This window comes from Notolepis coatsorum (genome assembly GCF_963971535.1).
Source record: "Notolepis coatsorum genome assembly, chromosome: 17".
Classification (NCBI taxonomy): Eukaryota; Metazoa; Chordata; class Actinopteri; order Aulopiformes; family Paralepididae; genus Notolepis; species Notolepis coatsorum.
This window is the reverse complement of record NC_140181.1, coordinates 53,701,387-53,725,132: the sequence shown is the minus strand read 5'-3', so window position 1 is coordinate 53,725,132 and position 23,746 is coordinate 53,701,387. Positions and strand designations below refer to the sequence as shown.

Genomic DNA, 23,746 nt, shown 5'->3' with positions numbered 1-23,746 from the left:
GTGGCAATGTATGACGCCGTGGATGGCTGATACATCGGCGAGCGTTGGGGGAGAGACCTCCTAGGCGAGTCTCCTCTTGCGCCTCTCTGTGGGCTGGTACCGGCAGGGTACCATGGCCCGCTGGTCCAGGTGCTGTTCCTCGGGGCTGGTCGTGCGTCATGCTCACCCGTGAATAGAGTCGGGGGTCTGTAGCGCAGCGCCGCGGGGGTATAGCCTGGGCTGTACTGGACCTCCTGGTCCGGTGGAGTACTGTGCTGTCGTCGGGCTTGGTTCTCCTCCTCTCCCTCTTCTTCTTCTATCAGGTCCTCTAGATCCTGTAGTCGTTTATTTAGCTTCTCCGCAGTGTATGCCGCTCCTTCCTTGTAGCTGGGTCTCGCTTGGACCGGTCTGGGAAGGGGGTCTGCGGGGGGTATAGGCTTGGTCTGTTGGTCAAGTTCAGGGTCGCTTGCTCGGTTAGGAGACGCTGCCCTTGACTGTTGTCTCGACGAGTTCCTTGAACCCCTGGCGGAGGGAGAGGGTGTTGCCTTGAGGATCAGCTGCTCCATTAGTTGCGCTTGTAACTTGTCGCGCTCGGCTTCGCGCTTGGTGAGATCTGCTTCTCTTTGGGCACCGGCAGCGGCGCGCTGTGCGTCGGCCCGGTCTCTTGCCATATTCTCTTCCGTCTGAAGGCGTCTCATCTCCAGGCGTATGCGCTCTTCTTCGCTCCGTTGCTGCGCTTGGAGTTGTTCGCGCTCGATAAGCATCTGTGCTTGGAGTCGATCACGTTCACCCTGAAGTCGATCGCGTTCAGTAGCGGCTGTCAGGCTGACGAGGAACGCCTGTGATAGCATCCTCTCCGCTTCGCTGGGGGAAGACGGTTGTAGAGGTGAGCCGCTCCTGGGTGAGCCGCTCCTGGCTGTACTCGTTGGGGAGTCCTGGAGCTCTATTTCCTCGGCGCTCTCCTCCTCTTCTTCCGTGCAGAGTTCTCTCTCTGTAGGGTTGTCTTCCTCCCGGGGCTGGTCGGGGACTACTTCTTCGGTATTGGCGGGGGGTAAAGGCATGTCAGCTCCCTCCTGGTCCCCACCGTGAGCTTGGTCAGTTACATTAGAACCCACTAGGGCCTCTGTGGTCGGGGAAACCTGGTCGTTAAGGTCAGACATAATTTTACTTTCTAGTTTTACCGCGTTTACCGTTTGTCGAAGGCTAGGTAGTTGACTGACAGCGTAATCCTCTAAGTACTGAGGTGGCTGTCGTCTGCGCTGCGGGCGTTCTACGTTAGGAGGACCGTTTCGTGGAGTGTTCATCATAGGCCATTTCAATATTAATAACACTATATTAATATTACACTAGTTACCATCCGGCTCGAAGGACCAATTGTAACTGAGGGGTACAATTCCCTGACTGTATTGATAAGTATGGTATTATTAAACCACTACCGCTTGTACTTTAACTTCTGGCCATCCAGTACATGATATAGATATGATGAACACTTTCCCACCTGATGAAACGAAGTCCACACAAATGTATAAATCGAATATTTTATATAGCAAAGGGTATATACAACGTTCACTTAATGACATTCATGATTTGAAATGCACTTGTAAGGCAAATGAGTATTCGTAGGTAAATCAACATTGAATGTCCAATCTCTGGTTACGCAGGGAGCAAGTATACAACCTGGTTCTTTAGGGAACTATAGCGATGGTACTTAAATGATTATAGCTGGATACACTAAAGGGGGGGTCCCGCTGGTTGTAAGTCAGTAGGGGGGGGGGGTTAGGAGAGCCGCTGGCGGTATCCCATCTGGCCGACGATTTCTTGGGAGAATTCAGAGTGCTGAACACGGTGCCCACAGAACCTCGGTCCGCAGATGAATACAGCTGGGCCCTCTTGTAGACGGTCGCTGCCGGTCCACAACGAAGAGACGTGAGGCGACCTCACTCGGGGTAGAGCGCCGTCTCACCTGGACTCCTCTCGGGGGGGTAGTTCCAACAGTGTTGGCTGTTATCCATGGCATAATCAAAGCACCCAAAGCACGTAGATAATCCAAGCCGTGGAAGGCTCGCCGTCGTCCGGGTAAAGTAATCCAATGTACAGGTCCACTCGTCCTGGCCCGGAGCTCCTCGGATGCAAGCACCACACGTGGTCTGCCCAGCCTGGTTAAGACTCCAGATAACGTCAGGAACGATGGGGGTACTGCTCACTCTATAACTCTAACCGAACGATGCACCATACATAATAGACTATTATTAACTTAATAGAAATACGTCCCACTCGACGGTATAGTGCCAAACTATGACAATTCAACTATTAATCCACACGATGTCTCAATGCCTATTCTGAGGCCAAGTAGGCCATACTGCACCACACGTGCGTCGTGGGTGAGGCTTCACGTCTGTTACTAGGTTGGAGGGTAAAGGACTAATGGACTAAAAGAAAGTTCTACTTTACTTGCGCCATATATATATGCGCTGTGAACAAATAGTACCATTCGTATTTCGCCAGACGTATTCCTACGCGGAACCGGGCTTGTAACGACATGTTCGTCGGCACGATTGAACTTGAACCAAGGGGCTTGGCTGCTGGCGCCAGGTTCTCGTCCAATGGTAGAATGAAACTATTATGGGCTGTTAGTAGACTAAAGGGATATTCAGTGTATATGTACAAGGAATATACAGGGGATATCAAACGATATACAAATACTATTAAATATATATCCATAAATAAATATATATATTCGGTTTAATCTGATCCTTCACAACAAATATGGTAATATATCGCAAACACCAAATTAAACCACATTAATATATTTTCCAAGGGTGCTACACTTGTATCAAGACCTCAGTCGATCAACTAGACGAGTATGAAAATATGTCTGGATCACTGATTTGGCCTTTTACCAGTAACCTGGGTTGGATGTCAGCTGTCAAGCTTTTGTTCTCTGGTAACACAGACACAAATAGAAACACTCTGAATTCTTTGATTGATGTCAGCTGACTGGACTGACTGGCTGCATGTAAAGATAGTTCCAAAGCATACATGTCAACCCTGCAGTGAACTAACTCCATTGCCTATACTCTAGGCTCTGTTGCCCACACCGTACAAACACTGTAATCATAACTAACTACCTCAACCTATAGTCTACCCATATAACACTGTATCATAGCCATATATAGTACAATATACTGTATATATATATCTACATCTGTATGATTATATCTGCATATATTCTTGTATACATACGTACCTGTATACCCACTGTGCACTATATGCAGCTATATCTGTATATATCCCATACCTGCTCTTATACCACTGCCCAGTATGGCTCACTACCACAGTCTATTTATTTATTGTATCACAGTACATAATAATACTGTACATACATCAGATTAGCATATTTAGTAGCTCAGTAGCTTTGTAATATATATATTCAATTTAATCACTTGTATGTGATGCACTTTACTGTTACCTTGCACTCTGGTTAGATGCCAACTTATTTTTCATTGTACTGTACTTGTGCTGTATGATGACAATAGATTTCAATCTAATCTAATCAAATGTTATCTAATATAATATAATGTTTCCTGCCATTGCAGTATAGTGCCCACTATTCCCTACGGAATTGTACTATTTATGTCTGAATCATGGACAAAATGTTGAATAGGTATGTTCACCAACGTCCTTTCACAGAAAAACATTATCATTGAAACCAGAGCTGAATTGAGACAAGTACAATACAATGGGCATAGTAGTTTTTTTCAGGTCACACAGTATATTAAATCTGCTGATGTCCAGGCTCAAAACCCACTTTTATTCACTATCCTCTGTTGATTCCTTAATGTCCAGGCTCAAAACCCACTTTTATTCACTATCCTCTGTTGATTCCTTTATGTCCAGGCTCAAAACACTTTTATTCACTATCCTCTTTTGATTCCTTTATGTCCAGGCTCAAAACACACTTTTATTCACTATCCTGTTTTGATTTCTTTATGTCCAGGCTCAACACACTTTTATTCACTATCCTCTGTTGATTCCTTTATGTCCAGGCTCAAAACACACTTTTATTCTCTATCCTCTGTTTATTCCTTTATGTCCAGGCTCAAAACACACTTTTATTCGCTAGCCTGGTGTTTTTGTGCCTATGCCTATGATCTGTTTTTATTTTGTTGATTTGTGCTATGCACTATTGTGTGGATTGATGCCTATGTGAGCTCTTTCTATTTTAATTTAAATAGATTTTATTATTATTATTATTTATTTTATTTGAATTAAAAACATTTGTATTCCTTGTGATTTTACTGCATGCCCTGGTCTGTACAGCACAAAATTGCATTCACAATTTCACACACACGTGCACTTGACCTCCATGCCACATTTAAAGATAGAAAACCAAGCTATAACATTGAATTGATCAGTTTAAAGTTTGGTATATCCATGTTGATGGTTCTGAAACAACAGTGTTAAATTCAGACGTGTGGTGGGTTATCATAACGTTAGCAATGTATGTTATCAGTGTAACGTTACGTTAGCAATGTTGCAGTTTACTTTATGAGAGAATGTTTTGCATCTATAGGGAGGTGTAGTCTGACGCAACTTCGGTACGCCCGTGAGGTCCACCCGTATAGGGATTTATCATTGGGAAAATGGATTATCGGCTATTGTAACAATTCTGCCTCATGAACATTGAAAAGCTTTCCATTTTTGCACAAAATGAGTTCCCTTCTATCAATAACATTATTGTTTAAGCATTTTTGGTTGAAATAAAATTTGGTGATTTATGAATGTGGCTACAGCTGTGGGGTGGAGTCGAGTGTGGGGTGTGGGGTGCGGGAGACATGATCCAATAGACTTTTATACGCCTGAATCTGAGTCTCCTGAACACGGATAGACCAATCCCAAGTCGATCGGCACTTTCTCTGCCGACCTATAGTCACTTCTTCGCACCAACTCCCGAACTCTGCATACGCAGATTGATAAACCTAGATCTCTGGACAATCCAGAGACTCCATGGGCAATCTGCGTCTCCAGCACCCCAACAACCATAGCATGTCAAGGCTCTCCTCCACATTCATTCATTTTCTCCCACGGCTCTCTCCTCCATGAACTCAATGTAACAGCGGAAGTGCAGTGGTCTATGTGCTATAGTGTGTCCTAGCTAAAAATTGCATAGGCCACTTCCACTGCCAGACCTCGCCAATTGGCATGAACAGCTAATCAGCTGTCATTTGGGTAATGACCAACCGTCTGTGAATCCATTTGGAATTCATGGCTTTTTGCGATAGGCCACTCCTGATTGATTGATTGATTGAAAAGTTTATTAACAGATTGCAGAATGGGTACAGTACAGTACAGCTCAATACATACAATTGTTAAGGGGATGCAGACCAGAGAAATACTTTCATCTTGTTTACATCAGGGTCCCCCATTTTCAATTCCCATATAAGCTCCTTTTCTCCAGACATTGGGTCTCATTCTCCAACGGATTTACGACAACAAATTTGCTCTCAGGCCGATTTGAGACATATTAGGGCCGGTTGTGGGATTCCCTAACCGTCCCTAAGATTGGATTCGGCCGTGGCTGAGAGCAGGAGCAGAGTGCTGAGGAGCACACTTAACTTGACAGACTGTGTGCTCCGTGTTCTTAACACATTGAGTGCCACGCCCCTTCTGGGAAATTAGGTCTAGATTGCCACCGCTTTAATCAATGGGAGGACGGGGATATTTCCGAATGCTTAAACTAAACGCTAGATTATCGATAGTATATGTGTCCTCATGTACGAAGAGAAGCGGGGTCTGAAAAATCGCTTCTCCGTACTTTGGTCGGCGCGAACCTCACACACACACACACACACACACACACACACACACACACACACACACACACACACGCACGCACGCCGATGGCGGAGAAAGGAACATCTGATTACCCCAAGATTCGTAACATGAGGCCTTACCTCACATCTGATGTCATGCAAAAAGATGAATCCAATTCCTGATCGCCATTCCAAATATCGATTGCGTCCATTGATCCAACGTTATAGTCCAAAACACGTAATCCACGATGCTCCCAGTCCCCCCAGTCAATGCAATAGTATCCAGCTGCATGCCCGAGAAGTAAAACCTGGACCGAACTTATTTTTTTGATGCACAGTCCCAGCCAATCCAATCCAATGATGTGCAATACCATCTGGGAGACGATAGGTGGCGGTGTTTGCCCTTTGCGAGCTCAGACCCATTCCCAATGATAACATCAGGCTGGATGGATGAAAAATGAATGGATATCACTAATAAAAGAAATAACGATTAAAACCCGACTATACTCGTGATTGGCACTCAAGCGATGGCGAGTTAACCCGACTATACTTGTGGTTGGTACTGAATGGGTTAATGGCTTAATTTGGGAGGAATCATAGTGATTCCTTCATATCAACCCTACAGGCCTCCTTGGAATTAATTAATTAATCATAATTTCAATAAATATGACAATATTTGTACGATAATAAATTACGCATTTGATGTTGGAAAAATAAATAATATGGATTAATCTGATCACAGGGCAGCTGGATTAACCATATCTGAACCAGCTATTTTGGACAAATGTATAATTACTTTAATTACTCAGATATTCAAACACAATTATGCAATTATTGTGAAATGATTGAAAATAATAATTATTTAATGCCTTCTGTGGAATTTGTATTTCTTATTTGTTACATATCTGTTTTATTGATGTTTTTTTTTTTTATCCACTTTTTCTCCTTATTTTTCTCCCATCCCAATTTCGTGTATCCAATTCTCCCCTCCCCTGTCTTGAATGTTGCTCGACTATGCCCCCCACTGGTCGGTTGTAGAGAGGATAGAAGCCTTGCATCACGTGTTCCCTCCGGCACACGAGGAGGCAGCCTGTCGCATCTTTTCGCCTGCCAGTGCGGACTCTCATTGGCGAGGTGTAACGCATGGGAGGCTCACACTACCCTCGCCACTTCCTGTCTCTGCTGTGCAGGCGTTTCCCAACCGACCTGTAGGGGTCGCTGTCCACAACGTCCAATCCCCACCCATAGATTTCCACCCGCTGACTCTGCCAAATGAGCCAGTACGACGGCCGGCCCAAGCCGAAGGCAATGCTGAGACTGGGATTCGATACCGGAGTCTCTTGCATTGGTGACGAGCGCAATCTCCGCTACGCCACCCAGCCACTCTGTTTTATTGATTAATTATACATTTGAAATAATGCAGGTTATAGCCAACATGCAATATATCCCATTGATTGGTACAATGGGACAGTCATTTGTTTGATATACTGTAGCTATAACCTGCATTCCTTCAAATATATCATCAATCAATAAAACAGATATTGAAATACACTATGTAGCCTACTACACCAACACTGCAAATGACAGTGGATAAATAAATAAATAAGAACTAAAGCTAATCACGTGGAAATACACTGCATAATATTCCATAAGTCATTGGATCTCATATTTTCCCGTAACTCCAGCATCATTAACACCATGGTAACTCCCCTACATGTATCTGACCATTCCTTCATATCCTTCTCACTAACTCTCATGCTTAACCGGAAGGTCTTCATCCCAACTCAAACCGTCTCACTCAGACGCAACCTGCCCTCCCTATCCCCCTCCCTCCACCCTCTCCTCTGACATAATATCCGCTCTACCTTTGAGTGACACCTTCTCTGCTCTCCCCACAGAGATGGCAACCTCCACCCTCCTCTCAGCCCTTGCAACTCCTTCGACAAGCTCTGTCCCCTCGTTGAGAAACCTGCCCGCCGTTCCCCACCCAGTCCATGCAGTGAGAGAACAAAGACAGGTCCTGAGAGCGGCTGAGAGGAAGTATAGAAAGTCACGCCTCACTGCTGACATCGACACATATCACAACCTCTTGTTAACATTCTCCAAAACCATTACGAATGCCAAAGCTTCTTTCTTTCACCATAGGATCGAGGCCTCTGCCAAGAATCTTCGCAAACTGCATGCTACCATGTCCTGCCTCCTCACTCCCCCCCCCCCCACCCCTCCTCCCTCATCTTTTTCTGCCGAAGACTTTGCGATCTTCTTTGAGGAAAAAGTGGAGAACATCCGCAGCTCCTTCTCCCAACCCCCAGCCATTCCAAACACTGAATCGAGAACCTCATCCTTCACTCTGTCATCTTTCTCTCCCATTACAGAAGCCGAGATCCTGACACTGGTAACGTCGAACCGTCCGACTACATGCCAGCTGGACCGGCTACCCTCCCCACTCCTCCAGACCATAGCACCGGACATCCTCCCATTCCTAACTGCAACCATCAACTCCTCACTCAACTCGGGGGTGGTCCCCACCTCCCTAAAACAAGCCAGAGTCACGCCCCTCATAAAAAAAAAACCTGAACCCCATACGATAGGCAACTATCGTCCTGTCTCTCTTCTCTCCTTCCTTTCTAAAACACTTGAACGTGCTGTATCCAACCAACTTACTGCTTATCTCTTACAGCAGTGCTTCTCAAACTTTTTCTGTCAGGCCCCCCTTTGGCGGACCAAAATATTTTGGCCCCCCCCCCCTCGCCCCAACAAAATAGTCATGAAATGGGCCATGTTTAAATTTATTGAAATAACACCAATATCGTGACCTTTCAAATTGGCCCTATATTTTGTTTTCAGAGCTGTCATGGATGAAAAGCCAGCTTCACACAGATACTGTATGTGGTGCTCAGTGAATGGTATTAACACCTTAACTGCTGCATTATGAGATACTTGGTGGGCCATGGGATGAGATACTTGGTACTCAGCACCACACTCTGAAACTAGCTCTCTAGGTGGTATCAGATGAGATTTCAAAGAGTTCTTCCAAGAGTTTGGATGGAGATGTGTCAGGAAGCTTTGTCTCAATGTTGTCTGTAAAGTTTTTTTTTATCCAGAGTAACTTGGTGATCCTTTTCTGTGTTTTATTAAATAATGATTTTCATTATTTCGTGGAGAACAGTGCAGCTGCAACAGATAGCACTTTAGTGATAATTTTCTGTAATCCAAAAAAAAATATATATATTTTTTTATAAATCTCAAGGCCCCCCCTGTCATGCCTCTGCTCCCCCCCTGGGGGGCGCGCCCCCCACTTTGAGAAACACTGTCTTACAGAATGACCTCCTAGACCCTAATCAGTCTGGCTTCCGGACTGGCCACTCGACAGAAACGGCCCTCATTGCGGTCACAGAGGCGCCTCTCCTCTGTCCTGATTCTCCTAGATCTATCTGCAGCCTTCAACACAGTCAACCATCAGATCCCCCTCGCGGCCCTCGCAGGAATGGGAGTGGCTGGATCTGCGCTGACATGGCTGACATCATACCTCAATGACCGCTCCTACCAAGTGTCATGGAGAGGGACTCTGTCGGCCACCCGCCCCCTGCGGACGGGTGTCCCCCAGGGCTCGGTCCTAGGACCCCTTCTCTTCTCCCTCTACACTAAATCACCGGGTAACATTATCACGTCTCATGGCTTCTCATATCATTGTTATGCCGATGATACTCAACTCTTCCTCTCCTTCCCTCCCTCAGATATCCACGTCTCTGAGCGGATCTCGGCCTGTCTGTCCGACATCTCCGCCTGGATGACGACCAACCACCTCAAACTGAACCTAAGCAAAACAGAATTGCTCCACCTGCCGGCCAAATCCTCCCCCCTGACCGACCTCTCCATCACAGTCGAGAATGCAGCTGTGACCGCGTCCCCGACCGCCAAGAACCTTGGTGTTGTTCTCGACGACCAGTTGAACTGCTCTGCTCACATCGCAGCGACAACCAGAACCTGCTGATTCCTCCTGAGCAACGTCAGAAGGATCCGCCCCTTCCTGACAAAAGAAGCCACCCAACTCCTCGTCCAGTCAACAGTCATCTCCCGCCTCGACTACTGCAACGCACTGCTAGCTGGCCTCCCGGCCACTGCCACCAAGCCTCTTCAACTCATTCAGAACGCAGCGGCCCGCCTGATCTCAAACCTACCGAAGTCGGCCCATGTCACCCCACTTCTTAGGGACCTGCACTGGCTCCCCATTGCTGCACGTATCCGCTTCAAGGCCCTCGACTTAGCATACCGTGCGGCAAAGGGAACCGCTCCTGCCTACCTCCGGTCAATGGTCTCTAACTACACACCCTCAAGACCCCTACGCTCTGCATCTTCTGGCCGCCTTAGACCTACTCCTATCCAAGCTCCGGGAGGGTCATCAAAGAGAAGCCGCCTATTTTCAGTCCTTGCCCCACAATGGTGGAATGAACTACCCACCCCAGTTAGGACAGCCGAATCCCGTCCAATCTTTCGCCGTCGACTAAAGATGCACTTCTTCAACCATTATCTGAAATAAAATTTAAAAAATTTAAAAATTAAAATTCTAACCCTAACTAACCTTACTGTCATGCATTTGTCCTAATAAACTAACCTACACTGTAACACGCAACACTTTGATGAATATTGTTACTCAGCTGATAGAGTTGTATCCTTCCTGATGACCTGTCGTACAGAACTTGTAAGTCGCTTTGGATAAAAGCGTCAGCTAAATGACTAAATGTAAATGTAAAAAATGTAAGTCTTGTTGTGTGCGCCACACACATGCACACAGTATAGCCTACGTGTCTAATGAATGAACAGTAGGCTTATATTATTCTAATGACTTGTTTCATTAGGATTTAGTAGATACTATATGCTCTGCCCTATATGTACAGTAAGTACAGTACACATATTAAGGCCGCCAGAGTTGGGCTTACCATGAGCGGACTGCATGGTGGACTGTACTACGGGCAGCGCAGTATCTGTGCTGCTCTACTAATAAAACAAGTCATTAGAATAATATAATCCTATACTGCGTTCATTCATTACGCACATAGGCTATACAGTACTGCGCGTGTGTGCGCGTGCGCATGCTGCGGCAGGTGCACCACGAGCTGTATTATATATGATGACAATACATTAATCTAATCTAATTTTGATCGGTCGCAAAGCGCTTCCGCATATCGGCCACCATTTTCACACGGCTGCATCATCAGTTGCATTCTAATGAGCTGGACAGGTGTGTCTAACTATTGACTTTTTGCAATTTCATTTGCACACTGCCCTATTGGCTGCCTTTATAAGGCGCTTCGGAGGCGTGGTTTGTATGCAAATGACCTGGACGGGGACGCGCGTTCACGTTTCAGAATGGTGACATTCCTCAACGCCGGTATCCCAGCTGTGATCGTTTGAGCCACTTAAGACATCTTCCCCATGCGTTGGGGAATAAGAGTGAACTTGTCGTCGATTCTGTCTCAGTCGGTTCCAAGATGGTTGCCCTAAGAGAAGTCTTTGGAAAATATTGGAGAATGAGACCCATTGACTGGAGTTGGACACTGCTGATCTGCCATCTGTACTGTAGCTGCTCCTCATTGTTTGCTACATAAATGTCCGAAACCCCCCTTCCTCCCACCCACCCACCTCCTCCTAATGTACAGTTCCCTCCCCTTCGGATGTATATATTTACTGTTAGGATCTCTGTTTAACAGTACTGTATATTTGCATATCTTGTATGTCACAAATGTAACAGTACTGTATATCTGTATGTTGTGTATGTCATAAATGTCATTATGTATTGGAAATGGGGGACCCTGATGTAAACAAGATGAAAGTCTTTCTCTGGTCTGCATCCCCTTAACAATTGTGTGTATTGAGCTGTACTGTACTGTACCCATTCTGCTATCTGTTAATTCAAGTTTTCAATCAATCAATCAAGCATGCTCGCTATGTTATTTATACAATACGTTTAGCTCCATTCCACTCTTGCACTTGTTGTGAGCTTTGGATAAGATAATCTGCTAAATGCCCTTATTTACAAAAACCTACTCCAAAAATGTAATTTCCACATGGAAAAAGCCCAGACATAAAGGAACTACACAAAACTGTTGTTTATTTATCACAGAAATACTGTAGATATACCATAATATCTCTAGTGGAATGTTACAGAAACCTAAGATGAATCACTATAGTGTGGTTTTACCATAGAAATACTATGGTTTTATCATAGTATTTTGTATGTATGGGGGCAGTCCTAAATTCTGGCATCATAACGTTCATGTTATCAGTAAAGATCTGTCCTTTCTTACCTGCATAGAGGGCAGGTGAGACGCCCCTCCACGGCCCGGCCCCGCAGGCAGCTGGCGCAGAAGGTGTGGTAGCAGTCCAGGAGGCACGGGTGCTCGTACTGCTCATGGCAGAGGAGGCACACCAATGGGTGGCAGTTGGCACCATCCGGGTTGTAGAGATTCTCTAAAGGACAGAATATCCCACCAGACATCTGGGACAAAACAGGTCAGGACCATTCAGACAAAGCAGCAGCATCTTTATCATATCAACATCCAAGTAAAAAAATACATATCTGGAAGTATACTTTTTATGTATTCAGAAAGTATACTAAAGTTGTGTTAAATTGAAACTACTTAATTTGTACTTAGTATGTTAAAAGATGTACTTAAGATGTATTTAAATATATTGAAATTATACATAAATTTGCTTACCAAAATAATACTTTTAATACGTTTACATACTTTTTTTTTAATTGCACTTAGATTACTTTCACAGCATATGAATGACTATCATACAATACACGTGTTTTGAATTAGTACATGAAAGCGCATAAGAAGTACCAAAAAATATATTGCAAGTATACTCACAGAAAAGTATGTATGGGTAGAAATATACTTTTAATACACTTAATATGCTAGAAATATACCTTCAGTAATGGAAAAATATACACATTTCGGTTTCGGGCAATTAAATGACACACAAAACATATAAGCTAGTGTACAGGAAACATATAGCAGCCTATAAGCTAGTGTACTACAGGAAACATATAGCAGCCTATAAGCTAGTGTACTACAGGAAACGTCTCTTGGATACTATATTCCCCAGAAGGACAAATTACACGATCATCTGTGATGACAACTTAAAGCTTTGCTGTCAATGCCTTGTCTTTGTCTCAGAGAGTCATCCAAGACAAATATAGTCCTCGGACAGACCGTCCTGACGGGACGACTGTCACAGCTCCTTTGAAGAATCAAAAGAAATCCTAAATCATTGGGAATGCCCCAAGCAATGCTGATCCATTTACCTTGCTGCTCCGCTCTCGCCCTATTGCCCTGTCCCCGGCAGGAATGACAGATATGCAGAGGCTCTCTGACCGAGTGGAGGGGATAGAGCAACCAGTCCTGACGTCAAAGTTAGAGCCAAGGTGCCCAGCAATCAGTGGTGTGTGCGTGTGTGTGTGTGTGCATGCTTTGTTATTCTGTCCTTGTGGAGACACTGGTCGGACCCAATAAGGCTATTTTAAGGTGAGGGTTATTTCCAGGTGTTAGGGGATGAATGTAAGTCAATGGAATGTCCTCACAATACATGAAAACGTGGCTGTGTGTGTATGAGAGAGAGGGCGAAAGTTGGAGTATAGTATGTCCTTTTGACAAGGGAGCAGCCAGATGCCCTGCTGCAACTGTCAGCAAGCGACCAAAATAGTTTTCCCCTCCTTTGCTCCTCTCTCCTTTATCTCTTTCCAGCGGTATGACTACTGGAGTCCCACCACATAGAAGACAAGGTACTCCTCCAGTTGTCTTGTGGGAATGTTAACCATTTTAAGAAGTCACATAAGTTATAGCGGTAGCCCAGGGACAGTTCATCTGCACGCTCTCTGCACTTCTGTGAATAGAAAACTGTGTGGGACAAGATTGAACATTTTTAATCAGAATAAAAAATCTGCCAAAGAGAGACGTGGAGTTGTAGAGGGGAATGAGCATGTATAAACATTACCAAAAAACAATGCCGATTTATTTTGCACATAATCTCACAGACTAACTCTAAGCAGTCTTGCACACATGCATTTAGTTTGATATTGAGAGTAAATGAGTTTCAGGGGTGTAAAAAGTACCCAGAAATTATACTTAAGTGAAAGTATGGGTACCGTCTCAAAATCTGACTCAAGTAAAAGTCAAAGTATCTGGCTAAAAACACACTTGAGTAAAAGTAAAAAAGTCCTACTTTTAAATGTACTTAAGTACTAAAAAGTAAAAGTAAATTTTTTTTTGAAAGGGATAGACCAGGGGTCTCAAATTCATTCCATCGTGGGCCAAGTTTTCATTTTAACTATACATTGCACCAGGTGAGTTAGTTGAAGAGGTGAGCCAATTAGTGAAATCATCAGCTGGTGTTTAGGCAAGGCTTGAATGAAACCAAGCATACACTCTGCCCACAATGGAATGTGTTCTGCGATAGACAATGCTGAAGACAGACAGAAGACAGAATACTGGAGTACCCTGAATAATATCACAATATTAACCACAGCATAATGCGGATCTGACTGTCTATTCTTCTGATAGCAGGTGTTTAATCAAAGATCCCTGCTTTCTAGTGTTGCACAAGGACCAATCAGCATGGGTATGGGCGGGTTCATTTTCCATTGATGGGGATTTGATTGGCTGTTTACCTGCGGTCGCAGGATTAATAACGTTAACGTTAGTTCGGCCAGATAAACAATTAAAATATACTAATTAAATGGTTGGACCTGTGAGATTTGTACTTTGTACTTTGTAGGTCTGCATTTTAAATGTAAGGAGTAAAAAGTATGTATTTTTTCTCTGAAATGTAATGGAGTAAAAGTACAAAGTATACAAACCTAATAATACTCGAGTAAAGTACAAATCCCCCAAAACAGTACTTAAGTATTGTAACGAAGTACAATTACTCAAGTACTTTACACCCCTGATGAGTTTGAATATGACCACCAGTGATGTCATCAGGGACATTGAATCCTTGTGCTGTTAATTACATGTAAGAATCTCGTTGTTGGTGTGTGGACCCAGGCGCAATACAGGAATGAGAGAGAGGCAGGACACAAGCGGGGTGTAGTTGAGAAGGGGCTTTACTTGACTTCTTTGGAGTACAACTACAACAACAAAACAATAAACGTACCACAGCCTAAGCCGGCAGATAAAGAATATACAACAAAGGGTACAAGCGTGAATAGCACGGAAAGGTGCTATCACAACCACAATGGTATAATGATAATAATGTTCTGACAACAACGGACGACACAAGATACGTTTACAAACCGACAGGGGAGTACCAGGACAGCACAGAATATATACTAACAGTGATTGCTAAACAGGAACAGCTGGGGAAGAGGGGAACATGAATATGGACACACACAGGAACATGAATACACAGAGGGAACAAGACTAGACACTAGACTAACAGGGATAATAGGGACACATAATAATAGGCAACAAGGTCTTGAGCCAGGCAGGGATTAAACATAAGTAAACATAACAACACGGGGAACAAGAACATAGGCAATGCATTAGTGATAACTAATAATAGGCAGCCAGGTCTTGAGTCAGGTAGGGATTCAACATTGTGACAGAATGAGAATACATGAGGACAACAACAGAGTTGACAATAAATGTACGTAACGGTCCATATGAAGGGTGGCAAGGGCGACGGCCCATAGCACCGCGAACAGACCGCCCGGGGGCGCCAGAGGACTGTCCAGAAAGTTCAGATCATGACATTACAGCTCAATTAAATGATAAGGTAGCAGTCCCTATAAGACAATGTATTGCTATTTTTCATCTACATCATTTCATGGAGCTGTATTTGTATTAGGATTCAATGACTCAGAACATCACTGGTGGCCATATTCAAACTCAAGAGACCAAGAAATGGACATTCACACCCCAACAGCAGAGGCAACCATGCAAGGTGCCAACCTTCTCACCGGGAGCAGTTAGGGGTTCAGTGTCTTGCTCAAGGACATTTCGACACACTGCCAGGGAGGAGCCGGAATCAAACCAGAACCTTCAGCTTACCAGACGACCACTCTACTTCCTGAGCCACTGTCACCCCCACTAGTGTAAAACTAGTGCAGCTGAAGCAGCTTTCAGATAGATTGCAGTTTGCTCTGTGCTTGTTGCTTGGTACAGCACAAATCTGTTGTTGAGAGAGCAAAATTATCTTATGGCGTTGGTACTTGGGGTGGTATTTTTATAGAGAAGCCCCCCACATGTGAATAAGGCAAATAAGCTGAATTTTCAAGATAAGTGTAGAAGGATTGATTATACAAGCTAATCTGCATTGCATTTGGTACTGTATGCCCAAGTGGTTGGAAATAGGTTTGTACAGTTCAGGGAATTCTGATCCTTTTCCTCCTCTGCCTGGCTGGCTGCCTTCTTAATTATGTAACACACCACTTTAGAGTTTAGTGCCAAAATAGTTTGTTGAAGAGAAGAGGAGCTGCGTTGACATTGTATTTTTGTTTTCTCTCTCACTATTTTTAGAGGAAATAAAGCGATAATGTCTTCGCCACCGGAGAGTCTAGAAGATGATGATCATTCTGACCTCCACCGGCGCTTCGCATTAGGGGCGTGCGTCGCTGAGCAATCCCCGCCGGCATTGTCTCCGGCTCTGCACCTGACGGCCTCTCTGGGCGGGTGATGTTTTTGCGACGCAAGCTTCAGGTGTGTCAGTTGTGGGGGGACAACTGTACAGCTTGCGTAAAGTCGGCTCCAGGCTAGAATTCCTTGTTGTCCTCATAGCAGCGTGGAGGGGGTTCTAGTCTGATGCCCCACGATAACATAGACTCCTCCTCGGTGAAGTCGTAGCTTTGTTTTCCTGGGGCCGTGATTTTGAGTCTGCAGTTCAATTCCCCGGGTCTCTGAAAAACGGATACCCTCTGCCACCGCGCTGGCCCCGTTTTTCAAAACGAAAACACCCGGCACGAAGGATGCAGGCTTTGTGTTTCATTATGAGAATATCTCCGAGCTCAGGACGGCTACAACCCGGGTAAGCAACGGGGCTTGCTGCCGATGCCGCTGCTGGTAAACACCGTTCTGTGAGAGGGACGTGTGTTGCCTTTTTTCCTCTTTTTTCTTTTGGATAAAAGAGGAAAAGACAGCGGCTGTCTGTAGTGTTGGCCTGTATCGCTATTCTCACATTGTACAGCTTCAGTAGTAGCCACTTAGTTTGCCACTGCGTTAGCTGGCGGCTACGCTCGGCTAGAAATGTTAGCTTGATGCTATCAGTTAGCCTGGAGTTAGCTGTTAGCTTATGCTACAACCATTGGCGCTAGCAGTGAGGATAGCGGGCCCTGGCACTCTGACTACGACGTCATCTGGCAGAAGATGTCGTCGGAACTGCGCCATGACCGGCCATGTCACGCCGGAACGAGGCTTCAGCCATCGCCTCTTCTGGCCTTGCCATCGAGAGGCCTCGTCAACGTGGTAGACCAACCTGTGTTGCGGCCTTTCGTCCTGCGTACGTAGGTGCAGGTAAGATGTCCGTAGGACATTGCTCCACTCTTCCTTCCTCCCCCTCCCGAATGTTTTTGGTTAATAACGATGTCTTTGTTTAACAAAACATATGTTTACTCCACTACATTTGGAGATACGACGTGTGGTGTGAAAATGGTCTTGGTCGCTTTGTATAGCTTAGGTTAGCATTGGCCAAGGCTTATGTCTTCTCTCTACCTAAAAACAGCATTGTTTTTTACGTGAGTAAAAATGAACTGGGTTTTTTGTTGTATGATGAGAAGTTGTGTGTGTTCATGTAACGTTTAGACAACGTGGCTGAGTCCACAACTGGCTGGGTGTTACCCTACAACGCTGTACATAGTGGCATATGATCGTGGGTCTGAGTCCCTCTCTTAGCTTGTTATTCTTTACTTTAGGGTAATGATAAAAATAACGAGTGGCAAGTTTTCACACATAAGCAGAGCTGTGGAAAACCTGTTTTCAAACGAGGTTATCGGCTGTGGCTGGCGTGCAAAGCTTTTACTCTACAGGTAGAAGTATGTGCTTCATCTGGTGCGCCATGCGCCTGGTATCACGGCTCTGTTTTTTCTTTTGGCGTCATATCAGGGGTGAGGTGGTGAGGGGGTGGGTAAAATTATCCCCCGGGTTAACATGGAGGTTAACATGGAGCTTGAACTTCATAGAACACACATTAGAAGTATCCTTATAACCATTATAAGTCAGTGTGCCAATATGATTTGATTTCACTGCTCTGAAGATTGATTTGGTGTCTAATGACTCCTTCATTGTGGTGGGGATATACAGTATAGACCTCCTTCAGCTAAACCTGATGCCCTGTCAGTCTCCCTGTCGGCTGAGGGGTCAGCGCATCACAGGGAGGGGGGGGGGGGTTCCCTGGTTCCACTCCATGTTAGGATGGGTGGGTCACAGGATTTCCCCCGGCCATGGAATACGTCACTGGGCGCGTTTTCCTATTGGCCATGAGACATCCGTGAGTTTACAGGCTCTGTGCTGCAGACCGCTGTCATTGTCAAAGTTGGATGATGCGATGCATTCGAAAACTGTTAGTTTTCTGCTCTGCTCTCTATTACAGTGTATATTTGGCCGTTGGTCACTTGGCCCAATTATTATTACATGTATCTTTTTCAATTGTTACTCACGTAGAGGTCTCTCTAGGGGAACTTCTGTCTTCCCCTCTTATGTAAGGAGCAGCATTGACGGGGTTGCCCTCAGACGCGTCATATAAGACCCGTGTCTGTGTCTTATTGACCGGCTTCCTGCTGCTCGTCCCAGACAGCATGGAGGGAACGTTGTCTGGTGTTTCTTATTAGAATTCACCATTGATGTGTTTCGGGTTCTTGACGTGCATATAGCGCTGGCCCTGGGTGCTTCCAATGTGGAACCATGTTATGGGCCGGCGTGCCTTGGTTGCCCAATTCATAGAAACAGTGTTTTTTATGCGGGCGACTGGGAAGGAGATTTTTATCTCTACCGAGCGCCAGTGCACTAGGTTAGACTCACGTGCATCTCCGGGGGGAGATGACGGAGTAGATCATTACATTGGCGGAGGGATCTCACACCCATGAGGTGGGCCACCAGGAGCAGCGCATTCACGTACTGTCCATCTTGGTGGCGCCCTCTGTGATGTTTTAGATTGACACGCGTACCTACCCCCCTCTTAGGACTGGGGATGGCGGCGTGACTAGGATGCGGGACTGGTTCTGGTCGCGCCAGACCAGGTCAGTTAACCCGTTGTCCGCCGGGGCGCAGATCTGCTGTTCTGGTACCCCGAAGGACTTTGTGCTTTTCCGGGGGGGAAATGCCGGGTCGGTCCGGGCTTTGCGGGGATTGATGTTGTGGATGTGTGTGTCATATGTATGCCGCTACGAGTTGCCCATAACAGTGACGTGCTTGGTCCATACTGTGTTGTACCTTGCGCTGTGTTAGGGGGCCTGGTCCTTCTCCATTGTTTCACCCCTCCCTCCCCCTGCGGGGCGGGGATGGGAGGGGGCTGTCGGGGTGGTTGCTGTCAGCCACTCTAGGCATCCCTGTGTAGGCCCCGGTCCGCCAGGCCCAGGTCCGGACTCGTTCTCGTCGACCTGTTGGCCTGGGTTAACCGTTTGAAAACTGAAACACTTGTACTGCTTGTATAGCCTGTGTATATGCGCAGTTATGTTTCTACGTTTTCTTGGTGGGTTAAGGGAACTACTGCCTCCTGTTAAACTAAACATAGGGAGGTGGTTGGTTCTCCGGTGTGTTGGTAGCAGAGTCGACTCTCGGGTTGAGGCCGGGCTTGACCCCATCTGCCCGAGAGTATGCCCCCGCATCTTTCATGACGTCTGCCAATTGTGTCAACCTCACCTTTCGACCTCGCTGGGGGTCGGGTTTGTGGAGGTCATGACATGGTGCACAGCATACCGAACACCCCTTCCGCCGGGTACTGTTCTCACAGTAGACCCCTTAGGCACCTGTCTAGTCCACAGTGCTCCAGGCACAGGTAGAGTTCTGGCCTGTTGCCTGGATTGAGGGATCAACCCCCTTGGGGGTTGTCTCCCCGGCGCGCCGTCTGGCCCCATGGTATTGTGGGGGGGTAGCCTCTTGGGGCTTACGGCCATGCCAACCTGGACACGCCCGATCTCGTCAGATCTCGGAAGCTAAGCAGGTTCGGCCCTGGTTAGTTCTTGGATGGGAGACCCCCTGGGAATGCCAGGTGCAGTAAGCTAGAGTGCTTCAGAGCGGCGTGCCAGGGGGGAAGGGTCTGCTCTTGTTTGGGCCCTGTCCGATATGCTGGCGATATGGGGGGTGATGTCACCAGTGACCGTCTGGTGGGGCCCCGATGCTGCGGCCTCGTTGGCCTCACCAGGCCCCTTTTTTCAGGGGGTCCTGGCCCTCAGGTTGTCCTAGGGCTGGGACCTCCTCCGCGCTACGCTGCTATGGCCTTGCCATGGGGTTGGGTTCTTGACCTTCGACCCCGTGATGTTGGGGGCTGTGATGGAGGTGTTTTTGCTTCCCGTCCGTTCCCTGGTGGCATGTGGGATGCGCGCCTGAGTGGTCACGGGTCCTTCTGAGTGAAGGTAAGTCCCCCGGTATGCTCACCCTGTGCGTTTTGAGGTGCTAAACCCTCTTCGCACAGTCTGATCCGATTCCCTCCCGTCCTCTACTAGGGGAGTCCAGGGGGCTCGGGTCCTCCCCGGTTCTGATGGTTGTGGGGGGCCTCAGCGGGTACATTTGTCGAGCTTCCGCTCTGCTCAGCTCCTGTGTTCCACTAAGAGCAGAGCGTAAGTTATACGATATATAACGTAAGGTTATTCTATAACCCTAGTTATACGAGTATAGCGAGCGCTCTGCTCTGACTCACTGAGGACCCCGTGGTCTTCGCCTTCGGTGGTGAAAGACTTGGGAATGAGCTGATGGTGTGGCCACGACCCCGCTTATGTAGAGGAGCGGATGTGGGTGTGGCTAGGCGGATGGGTGTGTGCATGTGGAGACAATTATTCATTATTAGATTGGATAAAGGGATAGTTCCACTAAGAGCAGAGCGCTCGCTATACTCATATAACTAGGGTTATAGAATAACCTTACGTTTTGCAGGTTTCAGAGCCATATAGCAGTACGGATTTGACGTTGGAGTTGAAGATTTTGAGCTTGGTGTTGAGTTTGATGTTTCGGGTTTTCCATATCTTGTTTAACATGTTGAATGTTTCTCTTGCTTTTCCTATTCTTGCCCTTACGTCTTCCTCAGTCCCGCCATCCACAGTTATAACACTACCAAAGGATGTGAATTTGTCAACCTCTTCCAGTTTCTGGCCCCCGATGGTTATGGGGTTTGTGCTTTTATTATTGACTCTGATTACTTGAGTTTTTTGTCCATTTATTTTGAGCCCAAGTCAGCTGCAGTTGTTTCTAGCAGCTGGGTTTGGTCTTGCATCTGTTGATGGTTGTGTGAGAGTAGTGCGATGTCATCCGCAAAGTCCAGGTCTTCGAGGTGCTCCATTAGACTCCACTGGATGCCAGTCTTTTTATTGGTTGTGGTTTGCCTCATGATCCAGTCGATGCATAGGAGGAAGAGGAAGGGGGAAAGTAGGCAGCCCAGTTTCACGCCGGTGAGCACTTTGAAGTGTTCTTGTGCACATCCGTTATGTAACACTTGGCATTTCATGTCCTGATACATGTTCTTGATTATGCTGATGTATTTTTTAGGGATTCCATAGCGTGCCATGAGTTTCCAAAGCAGCTCGCGGTCTACACTATCGAATGCCTTTTCAAAATCTATGAAATTTACATAGGTGCGTGCTATTGTATGGATTGCTCGATGATGATCCTAAGGGTGGCAATTTGGTCACTGCACAATCTACCGTTCCTGAAACCGGCTTGGTTTTCTCTCAGTTCATCATCGACCCCTTTTCGCAGTCTGTCCAAGATAATGCGGTTGAACACTTTGCCTGGTGTTGAGAGCAACATAATCCCACAATAGTTTTTGCAGTTCTTAAGGTCTCCTTTCTTGGGTATAATAGCAATGAGCCCGTCCTTCCAGTCTGTTGGTACATTTCCTTCTTTCTCCCAGATCCTTTTGATCAGCTGGTGTAGCATGGTGGCGAGCCGTGTATTTCCGCCATAGGTGTCACCACGCATGCGCACCAGGCAGCCAAATGCCTGATGCGCATGCGCGGTGACACCAATGGCGGAAATACACGGCTCGCTCAGTAAGTAACACTCGCTTTGTAACAATGATTTAAACTGTTTATTAGCAACTCCGAGCTTCCAGACCCCACTGTAAAGCTGTGTTAAACCCAGATTGTACGCTGGGTATCTTTGAAATTCATATCTGATATATTTTTGACACACCCCGAGCCCCCCGATCACGATTGGTAGTTTATTTTTAAACTGGTCACGGTCTACCTGAGAGTGACTGCGGTAGAGCCGCAGTACCGCAGTCACGAAAGAGGCTACTATTTACTATGATAATAATAATAATAATAATAATAATAATAATAATAATAATAATAATAATAATAACTTTGTTTTATATAGCGCCTTTCAGAGGACCCAAGGTCGCTTTACATATGGGGGGGAGGGGAGATGACAAATTAACAAACATAGTGGACAGACACAACATATACATATAAAGTGAGAAAGTTAGGGGTTAAAGGCCAAGTTGAAGAGGTGGGTTTTGAGCAGTTTTTTAAATGAGTCCAGAGTTGGGGCGGTGCGGAGTTCTGCGAGGAGGGAGTTCCAGAGGGTGGGAGCTGCCACACTGAAAGCTCTGTCCCCGTACGTCCGTAGTCTGGTTCGGGGGATGGAGAGCTGACCAGTGTCTGTGGATCGCAGGGACCGTGACTGAGTGTAGGGGTGGAGGAGGTCAGTGAGGTACTGAGGTGCCAGGGCGTGAAGGGATTTGTAGGTGAGCAGGAGGGTTTTGTAGGTGATGCGGGATTTGATGGGGAGCCAGTGGAGGTGGATGAGGGTGGGGGTGATGTGCTGCCAGGGTTTGGTGCGGGTTAGAACCCTGGCAGCTGAATTTTGAACATACTGGAGCCTGTCCAGGGTTTTGCTTGGGACCCCGGACAGGACCCGTTGCAGTAGTCCAGGCGGGAGGTGACGAAGGCGTGGATGAGGGTCTCAGCTGTGGTGTCGGAAAGTGATGGTCGGAGTCTGGAAATGTTTCTGAGGTGAAAGAAGGCGGATTTGGTGAGGGAATTGACATGGGATTGATAGGAAAGGGTGGAGTCCAGGATAACGCCCAGGTTGCGGACCTTAGGGGATGGGGAGATGGAGCAGCCGTCAATGTTGAGGGTGAGATCCCCAACCTTCCGGAGCAGGGCCTTGGGTGCCACAACCATGAGATGAGAGGGTAGAGCTGCCACACAATGGCATCAGGTTTAGCTGAAGGAGGTCTATACTGTATATCCCCACCACAATGAAGGAGTCATTAGACACCAAATCAATCTTCAGAGCAGTGAAATCAAATCATATTGGCACACTGACTTATAATGGTTATAAGGATACTTCTAATGTGTGTTCTATGAAGTTCAAGCTCCATGTTAACAGAATTCGACTATAGGGCAACAATAATGTGGTCAAGAGGCATGGTTTCTATCTTGAGCCTTAACTGGCGTTGTTCCTTTTTATTCACATGGAAAGCAGCAGTAACATACAGGTCTCCTCTCTCTGAGAGGCATGGGGGGAGAGAACGAAGTGGGAGTATACCTTTGCTTTTATACTCGCCACAAGGTGGTGTACCTGGGTGGCTCCGCCTAGAGCGCCCTCTAGTGGGAACAGATATATATGCAACTAGACAGTCACTGGTGGAGACAGTTATATATGCAGGTAAACAGTTACTAGTGTAAACAGCCATATGTACAGTTAGACAGTTACTAACAATCCTACACAGAACCTCTGATCTCAACACTCCCACTTAGGTTTGCATTAGCATACTGGCTGACTTCTTGGAAAAACATT

The 23,746-nt window shown here is 46.2% G+C and overlaps 1 protein-coding gene across 1 annotated transcript in view; it reads right to left on the bottom strand.

Moving 5' to 3' along the window:
- The window catches only part of LOC311244046 (RING finger protein 207-like), a gene marked incomplete at both ends in the record, with an annotated part of 62,310 nt that extends 50,019 nt beyond the window's left edge, over positions 1-12,291 (bottom strand). Inside the window, 1 exon segment of the mRNA XM_084333456.1 lies at positions 12,101-12,291. Within this exon segment, the coding sequence (XP_084189582.1) occupies positions 12,101-12,291 (191 nt within the window).
- Between the last annotated feature and the right edge of the window lie 11,455 nt (positions 12,292-23,746).